Source organism: Oryctolagus cuniculus, chromosome 1 (assembly GCF_051225735.1).
Source record: "Oryctolagus cuniculus isolate XC-2025 breed Fujian yellow rabbit chromosome 1, ASM5122573v1, whole genome shotgun sequence".
NCBI classification, from domain to species: Eukaryota; Metazoa; Chordata; class Mammalia; order Lagomorpha; family Leporidae; genus Oryctolagus; species Oryctolagus cuniculus.
This window is the reverse complement of record NC_142867.1, coordinates 90519-105660: the sequence shown is the minus strand read 5'-3', so window position 1 is coordinate 105660 and position 15142 is coordinate 90519. Positions and strand designations below refer to the sequence as shown.

Below are 15142 nucleotides of genomic sequence, written 5' to 3'. Positions count from 1 at the left end.
CCATCCCGGGCCTTTGCAGTAAATGCCTCCCGCACGCTGCGAGCAGCTCCAGCAGAGCAGCTGGACCAAGCACAGGGCTGTGCGAGCCCTGGCTTGTGGCTGGTTGCCCAGAAACTCCGCAGGCCCAGACTTGGGACTGGCACCTGCACAGGGTGGGGCCCCGTCTCCAGCGGGTGGTGTCAGCTTGGACTGAGCGCCCTGCAGAAGTGGGCAGTCAGCGAGGGCCTCGCCAAGCTCCTCTGCTGGCCGAGGGCTGTGAGCCGTGCTCTCCACCGCCACCCATGATGGCTGGGTCTTCCTGGGGCCTTAGGGCGTGGGTTCTCTGGGGAGAAATGAGAGCTGTCACAGAGGAGGAGCCCACAGCAGCCCTGCCCTGAGCCAGGCAAAGCAGCTGACCCTTGGCAGGCGCTTGGCCATCCTGAGCCCTGACTTCTGAATAACACCCGGTGCTGTGAAGCCCCAAAGTCTCCGTGGACACCAAGACAGGTTTCGGTTGCCCCGGACAACAGCCAGCGGCAGAATTCAGTCCCTGTTGGTTAAGCCACAGCTCCCAGTGGGCAACAGGGCTGGCAGCTGTCACCCTCTCCCACTTCCTCCCAGGGACCCCCGGTGCAGAAACCAAGCTCGCTCAACTTCCCCCAGACTTGGCAAATCAGACAAGCTGCAGAGGGCACTTGTGAAACAGAGAGGAGGAAAGTTTCCAGTGGCGTCTGCTACCGGAGAAGCTAAGGGTCCGTGTCTTCACGCAAGAAAGAATCAGGCGTGAGACAGAGAGCAGTGCAAAGCAAGGTTTATTAGGGTAGGGACGGGCTCTGCTCCAGACAGGACCTAAGAGAGTGCCCAGTTCCTTAGGCTGGGTTTCTAAGGGGCTGGGTCTTGCCTTCTGCCTTTTCCCTCCCCCTCTCCTCCAGAACAGAGGACTTGTTGGGTGTAAGTAGGAAAAATTCCTTTCTGAGTTTTCCCCCTGAAGCTGTCAGACAGGGGAAGCCTGGCTGGCGTTGGCCAAGGGGCTCCTCTCTGGGGTGCCCGCCGTAGAGGAAGGATGCTTATCAGGCCAGGTAGAAGGGGCGGGACCCCCTGGGGGTCATCAGAGCGGCCAGGACTCTGAAACGCAGATGCTGGGCTGCACCTGGAAGGGTGGGGGTGACTTTGAAATGCAGATGCCCTTGTCACACAGAGGCTGATTTGTGGCTTCCTACCTAACACCTCTTCAGCCGGATGAAAGCCCAGCCCCTCACTTGCCTTGTGCGCCGCCTGTCCAGACTGTCCGGTCTCGGCTGGACTTGGTTTCCCAGAACCTGAGCCGGTCCCAGACCTCACCTGTCCTGCTGCCTGGCTCTCACCAGCTCCCTGGTAATGCCCTTGGTGGGAAGCAGGTGAGGACAAGAACTCTGATCCCTGCTGCCCGCCGGGGAGACCCGGACGGAGCCCCTGACTCCTGGCGTTGCCTCACACAGACCTGGATCTGGGGAGTGAATGAGCAAACGAAAGATCTCTCCCTCTCCCTGTCTCAGTCTCTGTTTCTTTCTCTCTGTCTCTGTTTTTCTCAAATAGAAAAAATGCATTGCCAGGAGCCAGGAGCTTCTTCCGGGTCTCCCACGCGGGTGCAGGGGCCCAAGGAGTTAGGCCATCTTCTGCTGCTTTCCCAGGCTACAGCAGAGAGCTGTAGAAAGTGGAGCAGCCGGGACTCAACCCAGTGGCCATATGGAATGCTGGCACTGCAGGAGGCAGCTGACCCACTGCGCCACAGCATCGGCCTTATATTTAAAAAATTTTAAAGATTAAAATGACAAATTCTGTGTAATATATTACACAGAAATTGCCACTTGCCCCGGGGCTGGGGCCAGGCAGGCTCTCTGGCCAGGAAGAGGGAAGGCCTGCGCCAGTGGAGGACTCCAGGAACCCAGAGCCCCTCCACGCCCTAGCTGGGGTGGGGTCGGCTTAGACCAGCCCATCATCGCCCTGGGAACCGTAATTTGATCATGAGAAATGTGTTCCTCCCCTCAGTCCCCTGCAGGAAACAAACTTCTGAGAAAGGAAACAGTCCCCAGACACCCGTACTAGGAGGCGTCTGCCCCAGGCAGCACAGTGCCCCAGCCTCTCTGCTCGCCAGTCAGGAGATGTCCAAGGAGGAGCACCAGGTGGAGATGCTGGGGGCCCCGCGCTCGGCGGCCGTGGCCTCCACCGTCATCAACGTCCACAGCGAGGTCTCCGTGCCCGACCACGTGGTCTGGTCCCTGTTCAACACGCTCTTCATGAACTGGTGCTGCCTGGGCTTCGTGGCGTTCGCCTACTCCGTGAAGGTGCGGTGGGCGCCCGGGGGTCTCCAGGGAAGCGGGGGCGGGGGCTGCAGCTCCCGGTGCTGGGTGTGTGTGGCCTTAGTTGTGTGGACCTGTCTCCTGTGTGTGCCCTCCCCCGTGTGTGTGTGTGTGTGTGTGTGTGTGTGTGTGTGTTGGGGCTGGGGTGGGGGAGCTTAGGGAACCTCACAGGCTGAGGATCAGGCCGCGTGGGGGCGACCCGGTCAGGCGGGGTTGGCCTTTGCCCCTCCAGCCCCGGGAATCCTCCCTTCTGCCCCCACCAGACGCTGCAGCCCTCACACTGCGGACTCTGGGGCCAGCACGGGGGCCAAGAGCAGGAGGGTGGGATCTGGGGGGGATACTGATCTGGGGCTGACCCCCCCCCCAGGCCAGGGACAGGAAGATGGTGGGCGACGTGACCGGGGCCCAGGCCTACGCCTCCACTGCCAAGTGCCTGAACATCTGTGCGCTGATCGGCAGCCTCCTCCTGACCGTGGTAGCCATCGTCGTCATCGCCACCAGCTCGGCTGCCATCTTCCACGCCATTTCTCCCTAGCAGAGGACACCTGGAGACAGCGCGCCCGGCGCCGGCCTCTGCTCCCCGCACCCTGGCTGCCGGCCCTGCCCCTGGACCCCGTGTCCCCGGGAGTATTTTGTCCAGAGCGGGGCTCAATAAAGTGCGTGTGTGCGCGACAGTGCTGCGACAGTGGTGAGGGGGGCGCTGCCGAGCCCCACCGGGGCTGCGGCGGCCATGTGCTCAGCAGGGCAGGCCCTCTGGTTCCTGCTGGAGGCAGCAGCTGGACCAAGGCCTTGGGTTGGGGTCCCTCTGCTGCAGGCCTGAGGCCTGACTGGGGGCACAGTGTGTCCAGCACAGCCTGGGCCCTGGGCGCAGCTCTGCCTGGCTCTGAGCTGGCTGGGGCAGCCACAGGGGCTGGATGTGTGCGGCTCTGGGCCTGGGCAGGAGCTGGGGGGACCTGTGTCATGGGGACAGCTGAGGGGCCCTCCCGGGCGGTCCAGGGTCAGTGTCCCTGCTCCTCTGGGGTGGGGGCAGTGGCTAGCAGAGGGGCAAGACCTTGATTTCTTTAGGCTCCTGCCATCCCTGGGCAGAAGCCCAGCCCCACCCGGAGCACAGCTTCCTTCGCTGGTTTTTCAGTCTCCATGAAGGCACCGGGAGGCCCCGGGGGCTAGCCAGGAACACCGCTGGATGAGCAGCTGGTGCGACCATCCCAACTCTTACCCTGCCCATTCTGGACCCCAGCTTTGTGTCACTCCCTCTTCAGCAGCTCTGTAGCCCAGGAGACCCCAGGTGGACCGGTCCCCATGGCCTCCTCTCTGTGGAGGTCTCGGCGTGTGCGTGGCAAGGGGATGCTCTTGGGGCACCCGCACTGCAGCCGGGCCTGGGGAAGAGTCCCAGGCCGGAACAAGGTAGGGGGTGGAGTCCTTGGCACGCCCCACACGTCCTGCCTGTGCCTTCCCGGTGTTTCTGTTCCACTGCGGCCGAGTGTGGGCTTCATTTCCTGTCTTCCCCACAGGTGCTCAGGGACCACCCGGCAGTGTTTCTGTCATGTCCCATGTGGTCCCTCTCCGCCCTGAGTGGGCCTTCAAGGCATCCACACTGCTGGGCGTGTGAGGGTGAGGATGGCTCGGCGCCTTGGGCTGCTGGGAGCAGGCCCCTCGGCCTGGCGTGGCCCTGGAACCGCCTGGGAGCATGACGGTTCTCGAGGCCTCAAGTGAGACGCTGGAGCTCTGGGGGCGCTGGGCCCAGGGGGTTCCTCAAGGGAGCCCTGAGTGGACCCCAGGCGTGGACTCCAGTGGGTCCCAGCATTAGGCCCATGAGAGCGTCCATGGGGCGCCCCGCCCGGCGCTCACCGCACCAGGGCCTCCCTGGCACTGACGTCCTCCACTCCCAGGCCTGCCTGCAAGGAACTCTGGGCTGCAGGGGTGCAGGGGCTGCCCCTGTGTCCAGGTGCCTGGCCTCCGTGACCCCGGCTGGGCAGCGTCAGGGCGCGCACACACGCAGGAGGTGAACGTTGTCCCCAGGAAGGGTGAGAGGCCGCCCAGGCTCCGACGGACCCTCCCTCCAAGTTACCACAGCCCGGGCGGGCCTTCCGATGGAGAGAGCTGGCTTCCGGAGCATTGTGGGTCTTTGGTGTGTCACACATCTTCCATCCACTGCCCCCTACACACTCAGGGCCCCACCCCAGCCCGCCTCCCTCCCGGGGGGTGCACAGAGGGGCGGGAAGGGGAGGCGGCAGGGGTGGGAGGCAGACAGGACGGCTCACCCACTGTCCCGCAGGAGCGTGGGAAACCTGGGGTCCCCCAAAAGGCAATGCAGGAGTGGAGGGTGCAGCGGACAGCCGAGGCCAGTGGGAAGGCCGACGCCCCATGCCCCAGGGTCGCTCGTGGGGGCAGTCTCTCTAGGCAGGAGGTACCTGCCAGGTGTGTTGGGGCAGTCTCTAGGCAGGAAGTACCTGCCAGGTTTGCCTTCAAGGAGCTGGCCCTTCCGTTTGGTGGGTGGGCTTCTGTAGTGTGTCCACAGCAGATGACCCTCCTGTCTCCCAGCCACTGGAGACCCCACCACCCGGGACGGGCTAAGCTCCCCCGACCCCAGCCCCAACACACACACACACACACACACACACACACCGGGGAGGGCACACACAGGAGACAGGTCCACACAACTAAGGCCACACACACCCAGCACCGCCTGGCAGGGGAGCTGCAGCCCCCGCCCCCGCTTCCCTGGAGACCCCCGGGCGCCCACCGCACCTTCACGGAGTAGGCGAACGCCACGAAGCCCAGGCAGCACCAGTTCATGAAGAGCGTGTTGAACAGGGACCAGACCACGTGGTCGGGCACGGAGACCTCGCTGTGGACGTTGATGACGGTGGAGGCCACGGCCGCCGAGCACGGGGCCCCCAGCACCTCCACCTGGTGCTCCTCCTTGGGCATTGTTAGCCGTCGTGGAGGGGAGTGTGGTTGCCAGAGCGAGTCCTCAGCTTAGTACAGAAATAAAAAGCTGAAAAACAATTTGCAAAGAGGCAGAAACTTTTATTAGACAGAAAAGAAACTTGTTTGATAGGCAAGCGACAGAGAAAGCGTCTGGTCTGAGAGGAGCCCCGGCGAGTGCCCGAGCAGGACGCTGGCTCTGAGGGAGTGTCCGGGTGCCCGAGGCATTGCTGTCTGTTCCTTGGGTCATTCTGGGGGCGTGCCCATCGGCCATGTATGTTAGTTGGCTTGGGGCTCGTGGAGATAGCGGGGGCCTCTTGGAGACTGTCTGTCTCCTTAGGGGCTCAGACCCCTCCTCTGCCAGCTCTGGGTGAAAGACTGCACCCACCCTGGAGATGAGATTTAAGGCCCCGAGGTGACACACGCAGCACAGGAAGCTGTTAGTGGGGGGGTGCCGGTCGGTCTGGAGACAGCTTTCTAGCCCCAGCCGGCAGCCTGCTTGTGGACATTCTACCTATGTCTAGGGACCCACAGACCCCAGCCCCACTGGCCGGCCTCAGGCATCTCCTGGCTTGGGGAGGCGTGTGTGTTCAGCCGAGAAGGCTGGGGCAGAGGCCTCTGTGCTGGGGTGGGAGGGGCGGAGCTCAGTGGCCCGTGCTTTTCCCAGGTCTAATTCTCGGAAACTTCTACTTCCTTGTGGTGGAGAAGTGGCTGTTGGCCAGGTGTGTCCTCTTCGGGAGCAGCTTGAGTTTCCTGATGGGGGGCTGTGGGCAGAGGCTGCGAGGCTCAGCTGAGGGCAGCCTGTGCACCTGGGAGGTTGTCGTTGGCACAAGGAAGAATCCAGGTGTGAGGCAGGGCCCTCGGCTGCCGGGGTGGAGGGTGCAGGGGCAGAAGCTGGAGGAAGGGGTGGGGGGGGCAGAGCTGGAGGAAGGGGTGCAGGGGCAGAGCTGGAGGAAGGGGTGGAGGGGCAGAGCTGGAGGAAGGGGTGGGGGGCAGAGCTGGAGGAAGGGGTGCAGGGGGCAGAGCTGGAGGAAGGGGTGCAGGGGCAGAGCTGGAGGAAGGGTGCAGGGGGCAGAGCTGGAGGAAGGGGTGGAGGGGCAGAGCTGGAGGAAGGGGTGCAGGGGCAGAGCTGGAGGAAGGGGTGGGGGCAGAGCTGGAGGAAGGGGTGCAGGGGGCAGAGCTGGGGGAAGGGGTGGAGGGGCAGAGCTGGGGGAAGGGGTGGAGGGGCAGAGCTGGAGGAAGGGGTGGGGGGCAGAGCTGGAGGAAGGGGTGGGGGGCAGAGCTGGGGGAAGGGATGCAGGGGGCAGAGCTAGAGGAAGAGGTGGAGGGGCAGAGCTGGAGGAAGGGGTGGGGGGCAGAGCTGGAGGAAGGGGTGGGGGGCAGAGCTGGAGGAAGGGGTGCAGGGGGCAGAGCTGGAGGAAGGGGTGCAGGGGCAGAGCTGGAGGAAGGGTGCAGGGGGCAGAGCTGGAGGAAGGGGTGGAGGGGCAGAGCTGGAGGAAGGGGTGCAGGGGCAGAGCTGGAGGAAGGGGTGCAGGGGGCAGAGCTGGAGGAAGGGGTGCAGGGGGCAGAGCTGGGGGAAGGGGTGGAGGGGCAGAGCTGGGGGAAGGGGTGGAGGGGCAGAGCTGGAGGAAGGGGTGGGGGGCAGAGCTGGAGGAAGGGGTGGGGGGCAGAGCTGGGGGAAGGGATGCAGGGGGCAGAGCTGGAGGAAGGGGTGGAGGGGCAGAGCTGGAGGAAGGGGTGGGGGGCAGAGCTGGAGGAAGGGGTGGGGGGCAGAGCTGGGGGAAGGGATGCAGGGGGCAGAGCTGGAGGAAGGGGTGGGGGCAGAGCTGGGGGAAGGGGTGCAGGGGGCAGAGCTGGAGGAAGGGGTGGGGGGCAGAGCTGGAGGAAGGGGTGCAGGGGCAGAACTGGAGGAAGGGGTGCAGGGGCAGAGCTGGAGGAAGGGGTGCAGGGGCAGAGCTGGAGGAAGGGTGCAGGGGGCAGAGCTGGAGGAAGGGGTGGAGGGGCAGAGCTGGAGGAAGGGGTGCAGGGGCAGAGCTGGAGGAAGGGGTGGGGGCAGAGCTGGAGGAAGGGGTGGGGGCAGAGCTGGAGGAAGGGGTGGGGGGCAGAGCTGGGGGAAGGGGTGGAGGGGCAGAGCTGGGGGAAGGGGTGGAGGGGCAGAGCTGGAGGAAGGGGTGCAGGGGGCAGAGCTGGAGGAAGGGGTGGGGGGCAGAGCTGGGGGAAGGGATGCAGGCGGCAGAGCTAGAGGAAGAGGTGCAGGGGCAGAGCTGGAGGAAGGGGTGGGGGGCAGAGCTGGAGGAAGGGGTGGAGGGGCAGAGCTGGAGGAAGGGGTGCAGGGGCAGAGCTGGAGGAAGGGGTGGGGGGCAGAGCTGGAGGAAGGGGTGGAGGGGCAGAGCTGGAGGAAGGAGTACAGGGGGCAGAGCTGGGGGAAGGGATGGGGGGCAGAGCTGGAGGAAGGGGTGGAGGGGCAGAGCTGGAGGAAGGGGTGGAGGGGCAGAGCTGGAGGAAGGGGTGGGGGCAGAGCTGGGGGAAGGGGTGGAGGGGCAGAGCTGGAGGAAGGGGTGGGGGCAGAGCTGGAGGAAGGGGTGGGGGGCAGAGCTGGGGGAAGGGGTGCAGGGGGCAGAGCTGGAGGAAGGGGTGGGGGGCAGAGCTGGAGGAAGGGGTGCAGGGGGCAGAGCTGGAGGAAGGGGTGGAGGGGCAGAGCTGGAGGAAGGGGTGGGGGCAGAGCTGGAGGAAGGGGTGGAGGGGCAGAGCTGGAGGAAGGGGTGGAGGGGCAGAGCTGGAGGAAGGGGTGGGGGCAGAGCTGGGGGAAGGGGTGGAGGGGCAGAGCTGGAGGAAGGGGTGGGGGCAGAGCTGGAGGAAGGGGTGGGGGGCAGAGCTGGGGGAAGGGGTGCAGGGGGCAGAGCTGGAGGAAGGGGTGGGGGGCAGAGCTGGAGGAAGGGGTGCAGGGGGCAGAGCTGGAGGAAGGGGTGGAGGGGCAGAGCTGGAGGAAGGGGTGGGGGCAGAGCTGGAGGAAGGGGTGGAGGGGCAGAGCTGGAGGAAGGGGTGCAGGGGGCAGAGCTGGAGGAAGGGGTGGAGGGGCAGAGCTGGAGGAAGGGGTGGGGGGCGGAGCTGGAGGAAGGGGTGCAGGGGCAGAGCTGGAGGAAGGGGTGGAGGGGCAGAGCTGGAGGAAGGGGTGCAGGGGGCAGAGCTGGAGGAAGGGTGCAGGGGGCAGAGCTGGAGGAAGGGGTGGAGGGGCAGAGCTGGAGGAAGGGGTGGGGGGCAGAGCTGGAGGAAGGGGTGGAGGGCAGAGCTGGGGGAAGGGGTGCAGGGGGCAGAGCTGGAGGAAGGGGTGCACGGGGCAGAGCTGGAGGAAGGGGTGGAGGGGCAGAGCTGGAGGAAGGGGTGGGGGGCAGAGCTGGGGGAAGGGGTGGGGGGCAGAGCTGGAGGAAGGGGTGGGGGGCAGAGCTGGAGGAAGGGGTGGGGGGCAGAGCTGGAGGAAGGGGTGCAGGGGCAGAGCTGGGGGAAGGGGTGGGGGGCAGAGCTGGGGGAAGGGGTGGGGGGCAGAGCTGCAGGGACGCCTGGAGCCGTCGGCAGCCGGGCCTGGTTTTCGCGGCTCTCGCGGTGCCCAGGCGGCTTGGACAGGCTGGAGAACAGCTTCAGAGCCTCGTGGGGCTCACAGCTCCTCCTTCTGTGTGAGAACACGGGCACACCCGCCTGCGCGGCTGCCGTAGAGAGCTCCCCACCAGCTCTGTCCTCAGTGCTCGGGTGTTTCACACCGCAGTGGCAGGGCGCCGGGGGTTGGGGCTGCACCACATCCGTTCCCGCCCCCCGGCCAGCAGGAATTGCCTTAGAGGCACAGACAGGAGAGCGAGTGAGAACCTGGCCGTTGTGGCTGTAGAGCGCCTCTGCTGTCTCCACAACAGGCCGGCCCAGGGCGGCCACGAGAGTGCCCCGCCAGGCGGGTGTTCTGCTGGGGGTGAGCGTGGGCCTCCGCTTCCCGCCCCTCCCCCTCCTGGGATGCTGTTGGGTTGGTTTTCTGGATGGGCAGTTCCCGAGACTCCTCCCCGAATTTCGTAAGGGACCCAGCAGCCCCTGGTGGGTGGGGGGAGCTGCCCAGGAGAGCTGGGCCCCTGCCACCCAGGCTGCGGTCGTGCACTAAAGCGACACTCTGGCTATGGAAGTGCCGCCGGGGGGCTCCCACGCCGCTTCCCTCACTCAGCCTCACAGGAGCCTCGGACCCGGCTTAGCCCTGAGCCAGGGCAGCACTGGAGGAGTGAGCCATGCGTGGGAGTTCTGTTCATTTTTTCCTCTCCATCTCAAATGCATAAATACAAACTTTAAACAGAAACAAACAGAAGGCCTGCAGGCCACGTCCATGTCACTCTTGGCCCCTGCGGTTTGTGCTCTGGCCCCCGTGTGTCCTCTGAGGGCCCCCACGGCTCTGCCAATGGACAGGACTTCAGGGGGCCATTGGTGACCGCTCCCCGTGGGAGAAGGGGGTGAGTGCCAGAGCAGGTGCACCCCTGGAGGGTTAGGGAAGAGGCCGAAGGGTCAGAACCGGGAGCCTACAGGAGGCCCCAGGACCAGAGGCCCAGAGCTTCTAGGGCCCGGAGAACCTGGACCTGGCCTGAGGGCCACCCAGGAAAGGGACACAGCTGCTCGGGGAGTGCCTGGGACACACACACTCAGGAGGGGCTGCCGGCCACAGGCAGAGCGAGATCTTTCTGCCTGGAGCCCCTGGTCCAGGTCCTCTCGCAGGGCCTGGGTTTTCCAGTAGCCGCCCCTCTGTGAGGTCAGGGGCACAGGGACTGTGGGATAAACCTGCAGGAAGTCAGTTTAGGACAGCTGAGCTCGAAGCCACAAGCCACCATGTTGCCAAGCAAAACGCCCCTTTCCCAGGTGCCTCTGCGTCACCAGCACCTGCGGGAAACGGGACACCTGGGGAGCTTGTGGGTGCCCGTGGTGCCTGCAGAGGCACTGCCCCAGCTCACAGAGGCCCACAGCGGGGAGGGGTCCGGCCTTTCCCAGCAGACCAGGGCTGCCAGGTGTTCGCCCTCTCCCCTCCCCCACCCCTGCTCCTTTGGGGCAAATCTTGGGCCCACCGCCCACTCACAAGGGGTGTTCACTTTCTCACCTTTTAAATAAGCATGATCAGTCTGTGCAGCGGTCTGCGTCAGCTCTGGCGTGCTGGAGGACCCTGTGCCCAGACCACACCGAGGCCTTGTAAAGGAAGTGGTCCTCCTGTGCCGGCATAAGGCCCAGGTGGAAGCTCTTATCCAAAGCCTGAGCCTGTGGTTCAGCCTCTGCGTACTTGGGCTCCAAGGACTGACAGCCCTGCTGCGTCCACACACACACTGTGACGGCCACACTCCACGCCCAGGGCAAGGCCTCCTGTTTCTTCTTCTGACCTGGGAAGGTCTCTGTGGAAAACAAGTTTAATTAGAACAAAAAGGCTTCTGGCACTGGGGGGGGGGGGCACTGCTGCGGGCTCAGATGCTGCCACCTCCTGCCCGGGCATCACTGCTGCGCCCCTGGGCAGCTGGCCAGGTCCCCTCTGCAGGCCTGGAAAGCTCGCTGAGGCAGGCAGCAATGGCCGCTGGGTCACTGACCAGTCACCTGGAGACTGTGGGGTCGAGGGCTCCCCAGACGCCCGCCGGAGCAGGACTTCAGCTTGGGACAGGCGGCTGGGCTGCTGGGTAGGAGGCAGCCGCTGCCCCCCGACGAGGGGCCGGGAGCAGCTGCCTGGCTGGCATGCAGCCCGGCGTCTCCGTGCCAGGGCCTCGCCCACGTCCCCTGGCCTTGCCCCCGGGGACACCTCAGTGGAACCTGCCCAGGCACACCTGGCCGGGCCTTGGAAACTGCTCCGATTCAACTCAGCCTAGAAGTCCCTGTCAGTTCCTGTTTGCCTGTAACAGGGTTAGCAAACGGGGCATAAAGTGGCAGCCAGACTGGGCGGTGCTGCCACAGGACTCAGAGGGCACCCCGTTTTTGGACAGGCACCTGTGGGAGAGCTAAAGGACCTTGCTGCTGAGCGACAGAGAAAGGAGCTGGGACGTACCTGATTCGCTAGTCTGTTCCCCCAACAAGACTCTGGTTTTAGGCATTTGACTACACCCCCGGCCTCCTGGCAGAGCGGGGCCGCTGGTGTCCAAGGAAAAGGCACAGCCGGGCTGGCAGGAGGTCAGCCACGTGGGGCTGGTCCTCACCTCCGGGAACAGAGCTGGCCCCAGAGAGGACACAGGCCGCCCGGCACACGCCCCCTCCCACAACCTCAAGGCAGCGCTGGCATCTCTCGCACTAACAGGCTGGGGGTCCCTAGGTGGGGGACAGCAAAGCTCGGTGTCAGGCTCTCAGGGGCCAGAACGCGGCCCCTCCTTCGGGAAAGAGAACCAAACACAGCCTCTGCCCAGGGAGAGGCCGCCACGGCCAGGGCCCCAGCGACAGCTGCCAAGCGCAGGCCTTCCGGCGGGCGGGCCCCGGATGTGCCAACTACTGCCCCAGGGGCCTCCGTGCCACGCTCCAAGATGCCGGCTCCGGGTCAGACTGGACAGGCACAAACCATATTCACCGTTTCTTGGGTGAGGCCAGACAACGCCAGGACCAGGCCCGACAGGGCTGAACTCCTGGCCCGGCATCTGTCTGGTCGTGAAGTCTACTCGCTCACCGCATCTCTTTGGACCTGGTGTCCTTAACATCTGCCTCTGTTTTGTGTCTCACATAGCACAGGCCTCCAGCCCATGAGGTCATGAGTCAGGGCTTCCAGCCCATCCTGGGCCATGTGACCAAGGACAGTCTTTCCCAGGCCACCTCTAGACACCGCAGGACAGAGAGCAGGGATGCCATAGCCAGTTCCGTGTCCATGTGCCAGCTCGAAGAAGCTAAAGAAGAGAGAGTGTCACCCACGGAGCCCCATAAGAGTGTGGGGTACTGCTCTGGGGGGATTTGGGGAGGGAGGGCCTGTGATGTGAGCCTGTGTGCGTGAGAGGGGCCACAGCACAAGCTCAGGGCGTGCACGGGGTTGAAGGGGGGGCATGGTCACGAGTCTGTGCAACTCCCATAACCTGGCAGGTGGGCCCAGCCCTCCCCTGCGGACATCTTAGTGGAATCTTCCCAGCCCCGTGCCAGGGAGGCTGCTGATACAGCCCTGGGAGGAGCTCTACAAACGCCACACCCGTAACACCCTCGCCCACCCATGCCAGCAGGGGAAGGCAGCCCGGGCCTCCTCCGCCTGGCCCGCCATAAGCCCAGCAGCTGCTGGAACCTGACCCAGCCTTCCAGGGAACAAAGCTAGACCCCAGCCCCAGGAGGGGGTGACCAAGACAAGACTCAGGCCAAGGACCCGATTCAAATCAGCTGGGTCCTCCCTGCAGCCTCCTAGCAGAGGAAAGCCCCTCCCAGCCCACGCTGCACCCACGGAAGTGACTATAAACGGAGAGGAAAGGGGTGGACCCCAGCTCCAGGAAGTCACGTCCCTCTCCAAGAAGTCGGATGAATATTCTGCCCAGATGTTAACCCCCACTTCCTGGGCCCCCGAAGCAAAACTCAGCCCCACTGGGCAGCCTCTGCACAGCAGCTCCTCCTTGCCTCCTCTCCCCCTCCCCAAAGCCAGGAAGCCCTTGAAGGCATCACGCCGTGGGGCAGGGTGTGGGGGTGCTCCTGGGGGGGGCTGTGACTGGGGCAGGGTGTGGGGGTGCTCCTGGGGGGGGCTGTGACTGGGGCAGGGTGTGGGGGTGCTCCTGGGGGACTGTGACTGGGGCAGGGTGTGGGGGTGCTCCTGGGGGGGCTGTGACTGGGGCAGGGTGTGGGGGTGCTCCTGGGGGGGGGCTGTGACTGGGGCAGGGTGTGGGGGTGCTCCTGGGGGGCTGTGACTGGGGCAGGGTGTGGGGGTGCTCCCCAGGGGGCTGTGACTGGGGCAGGGTGTGGGGGTGCTCCCCAGGGGGCTGTGACTGGGGCAGGGTCTGGGGGTGCTCCCCAGGGGGCTGTGACTGGGGCAGGGTGTGCGGGTGCTCCTGGGGGGCTGTGACTGGGGCAGGGTGTGGGGGTGCTCTTCGGGGGGGGCTGTGACTGGGGCAGGGTGTGGGGGTGCCCCTGGGGGGGCTGTGACTAGAGTAGGGTGTGGGGGTGCTCCTGTGGGGGGCTGTGACTGGGGCAGGGGTGTGGAGAACCCAGGCTGGGGGAAGGCAACCAAGGGTCCAGGATCAAATGCCCAGCTTCCCAGATTGCACAAACAAACGTAATCTGATCCTCGGGAATGTGCTCCTCCCCCTGCCCCCCCACCACGCGCACTATTCCAAATTTCTCCCAAAGCCAGGAAATGGAAACTTCACAGAAACCGAAACTGCCAGGAAAAGGAGGGGCAGCCGAGCTGGCCAGAGCTCCCTGCACACTCGGAGCAAGTCAGCGCCATGAGCAACGTTTCCAAAACCTTCTTCTCCACGGCCAGCACCAGCCGCACCCCAAACTATGAGGAGCTCAGAGAGGAGCACCAGATAGCAGTGCTGGGGGCCCCGCACTCGGCGGCCGTGGCCTCCACCGTCATCAACGTCCACAGCGAGGTCTCCGTGCCCGACCACGTGGTCTGGTCCCTGTTCAACACGCTCTTCATGAACTGGTGCTGCCTGGGCTTCGTGGCGTTCGCCTACTCCGTGAAGGTGCGGTGGGCGCCCGGGGGTCTCCAGGGAAGCGGGGGCGGGGGCTGCAGCTCCCCTGCCAGGCGGTGCTGGGTGTGTGTGGCCTTAGTTGTGTGGACCTGTCTCCTGTGTGTGCCCTCCCCCGTGTGTGTGTGTGTGTGTGTGTGTGTTGGGGCTGGGGTGGGGGAGCTTAGGGAACCTCACAGGCTGAGGATCAGGCCGCGTGGGGGCGACCCGGTCAGGCGGGGTTGGCCTTTGCCCCTCCAGCCCCGGAAATCCTCCCTTCTGCCCCCACCAGATGCTGCAGCCCTCACACTGCGGACTCTGGGGCCAGCACAGGGGCCAAGAGCAGGAGGGTGGGATCTGGGGGGGATACTGATCTGGGGCTGACCCCCCCCGCCCAGGCCAGGGACAGGAAGATGGTGGGCGACGTGACCGGGGCCCAGGCCTACGCCTCCACTGCCAAGTGCCTGAACATCTGTGCACTGATCGGCAGCCTCCTCCTGACCGTGGTAGCCATCGTCGTCATCGCCACCAGCTCGGCTGCCATCTTCCACGCCATTTCTCCCTAGCAGAGGACACCTGGAGACAGCGCGTCCGGCGCCGGCCTCTGCTCCCCGCACCCTGGCTGCCGGCCCTGCCCCTGGACCCCGTGTCCCCGGGAGTATTTTGTCCAGAGCGGGGCTCAATAAAGTGCGTGTGTGCGCGACAGTGCTGCGACAGTGGTGAGGGGGGCGCTGCCGAGCCCCACCGGGGCTGCGGCGGCCATGTGCTCAGCAGGGCAGGCCCTCTGGTTCCTGCTGGAGGCAGCAGCTGGACCAAGGCCTTGGGTTGGGGTCCCTCTGCTGCAGGCCTGAGGCCTGACTGGGGGCACAGTGTGTCCAGCACAGCCTGGGCCCTGGGCGCAGCTCTGCCTGGCTCTGAGCTGGCTGGGGCAGCCACAGGGGCTGGATGTGTGCGGCTCTGGGCCTGGGCAGGAGCTGGGGGGACCTGTGTCATGGGGACAGCTGAGGGGCCCTCCCGGGCGGTCCAGGGTCAGTGTCCCTGCTCCTCTGGGGTGGGGGTGGGGAGACCTGTGTTCGGCTGCAGAGAAGTCTCAATGTCCTGAGCTCTGGCCCTGTCCCACCCAGGGGACTTCCTTTTCTGGGTTCCGCATGGCCTCAGGCTGGCTGTGCCCACGACCTGCTGGGCGTCTGAGGTGGGAGCTGGGGTGGCTGTACCCACCGCTCCCCCCATCAATTCTGGCCCCCAGTTTTGGGTCACTTTCCCCTGCAATCTCCTGGAATC

General features: G+C 65.4%; 2 protein-coding genes across 2 annotated transcripts; both read left to right on the top strand.

Annotated features, from left to right (window-relative positions):
- The first annotated feature begins 2042 nt into the window (after nt 1-2042).
- On the top strand, nt 2043-2992 carry LOC100353245 (interferon-induced transmembrane protein 1). The gene is made up of 2 exons (XM_070053985.2): nt 2043-2303; nt 2686-2992. The coding sequence occupies exons 1-2, from the start codon at nt 2121-2123 to the stop codon at nt 2851-2853; spliced, it is 351 nt and encodes a 116-aa protein (XP_069910086.2). The 5' UTR covers nt 2043-2120; the 3' UTR covers nt 2854-2992.
- A 10576-nt stretch (nt 2993-13568) lies between these two features.
- On the top strand, nt 13569-14566 carry LOC138843080 (interferon-induced transmembrane protein 3). Its single transcript, XM_070053642.2, has 2 exons — nt 13569-13876; nt 14260-14566. The coding sequence occupies exons 1-2, from the start codon at nt 13631-13633 to the stop codon at nt 14425-14427; spliced, it is 414 nt and encodes a 137-aa protein (XP_069909743.1). The 5' UTR covers nt 13569-13630; the 3' UTR covers nt 14428-14566.
- Nucleotides 14567-15142: the final 576 nt, after the last annotated feature.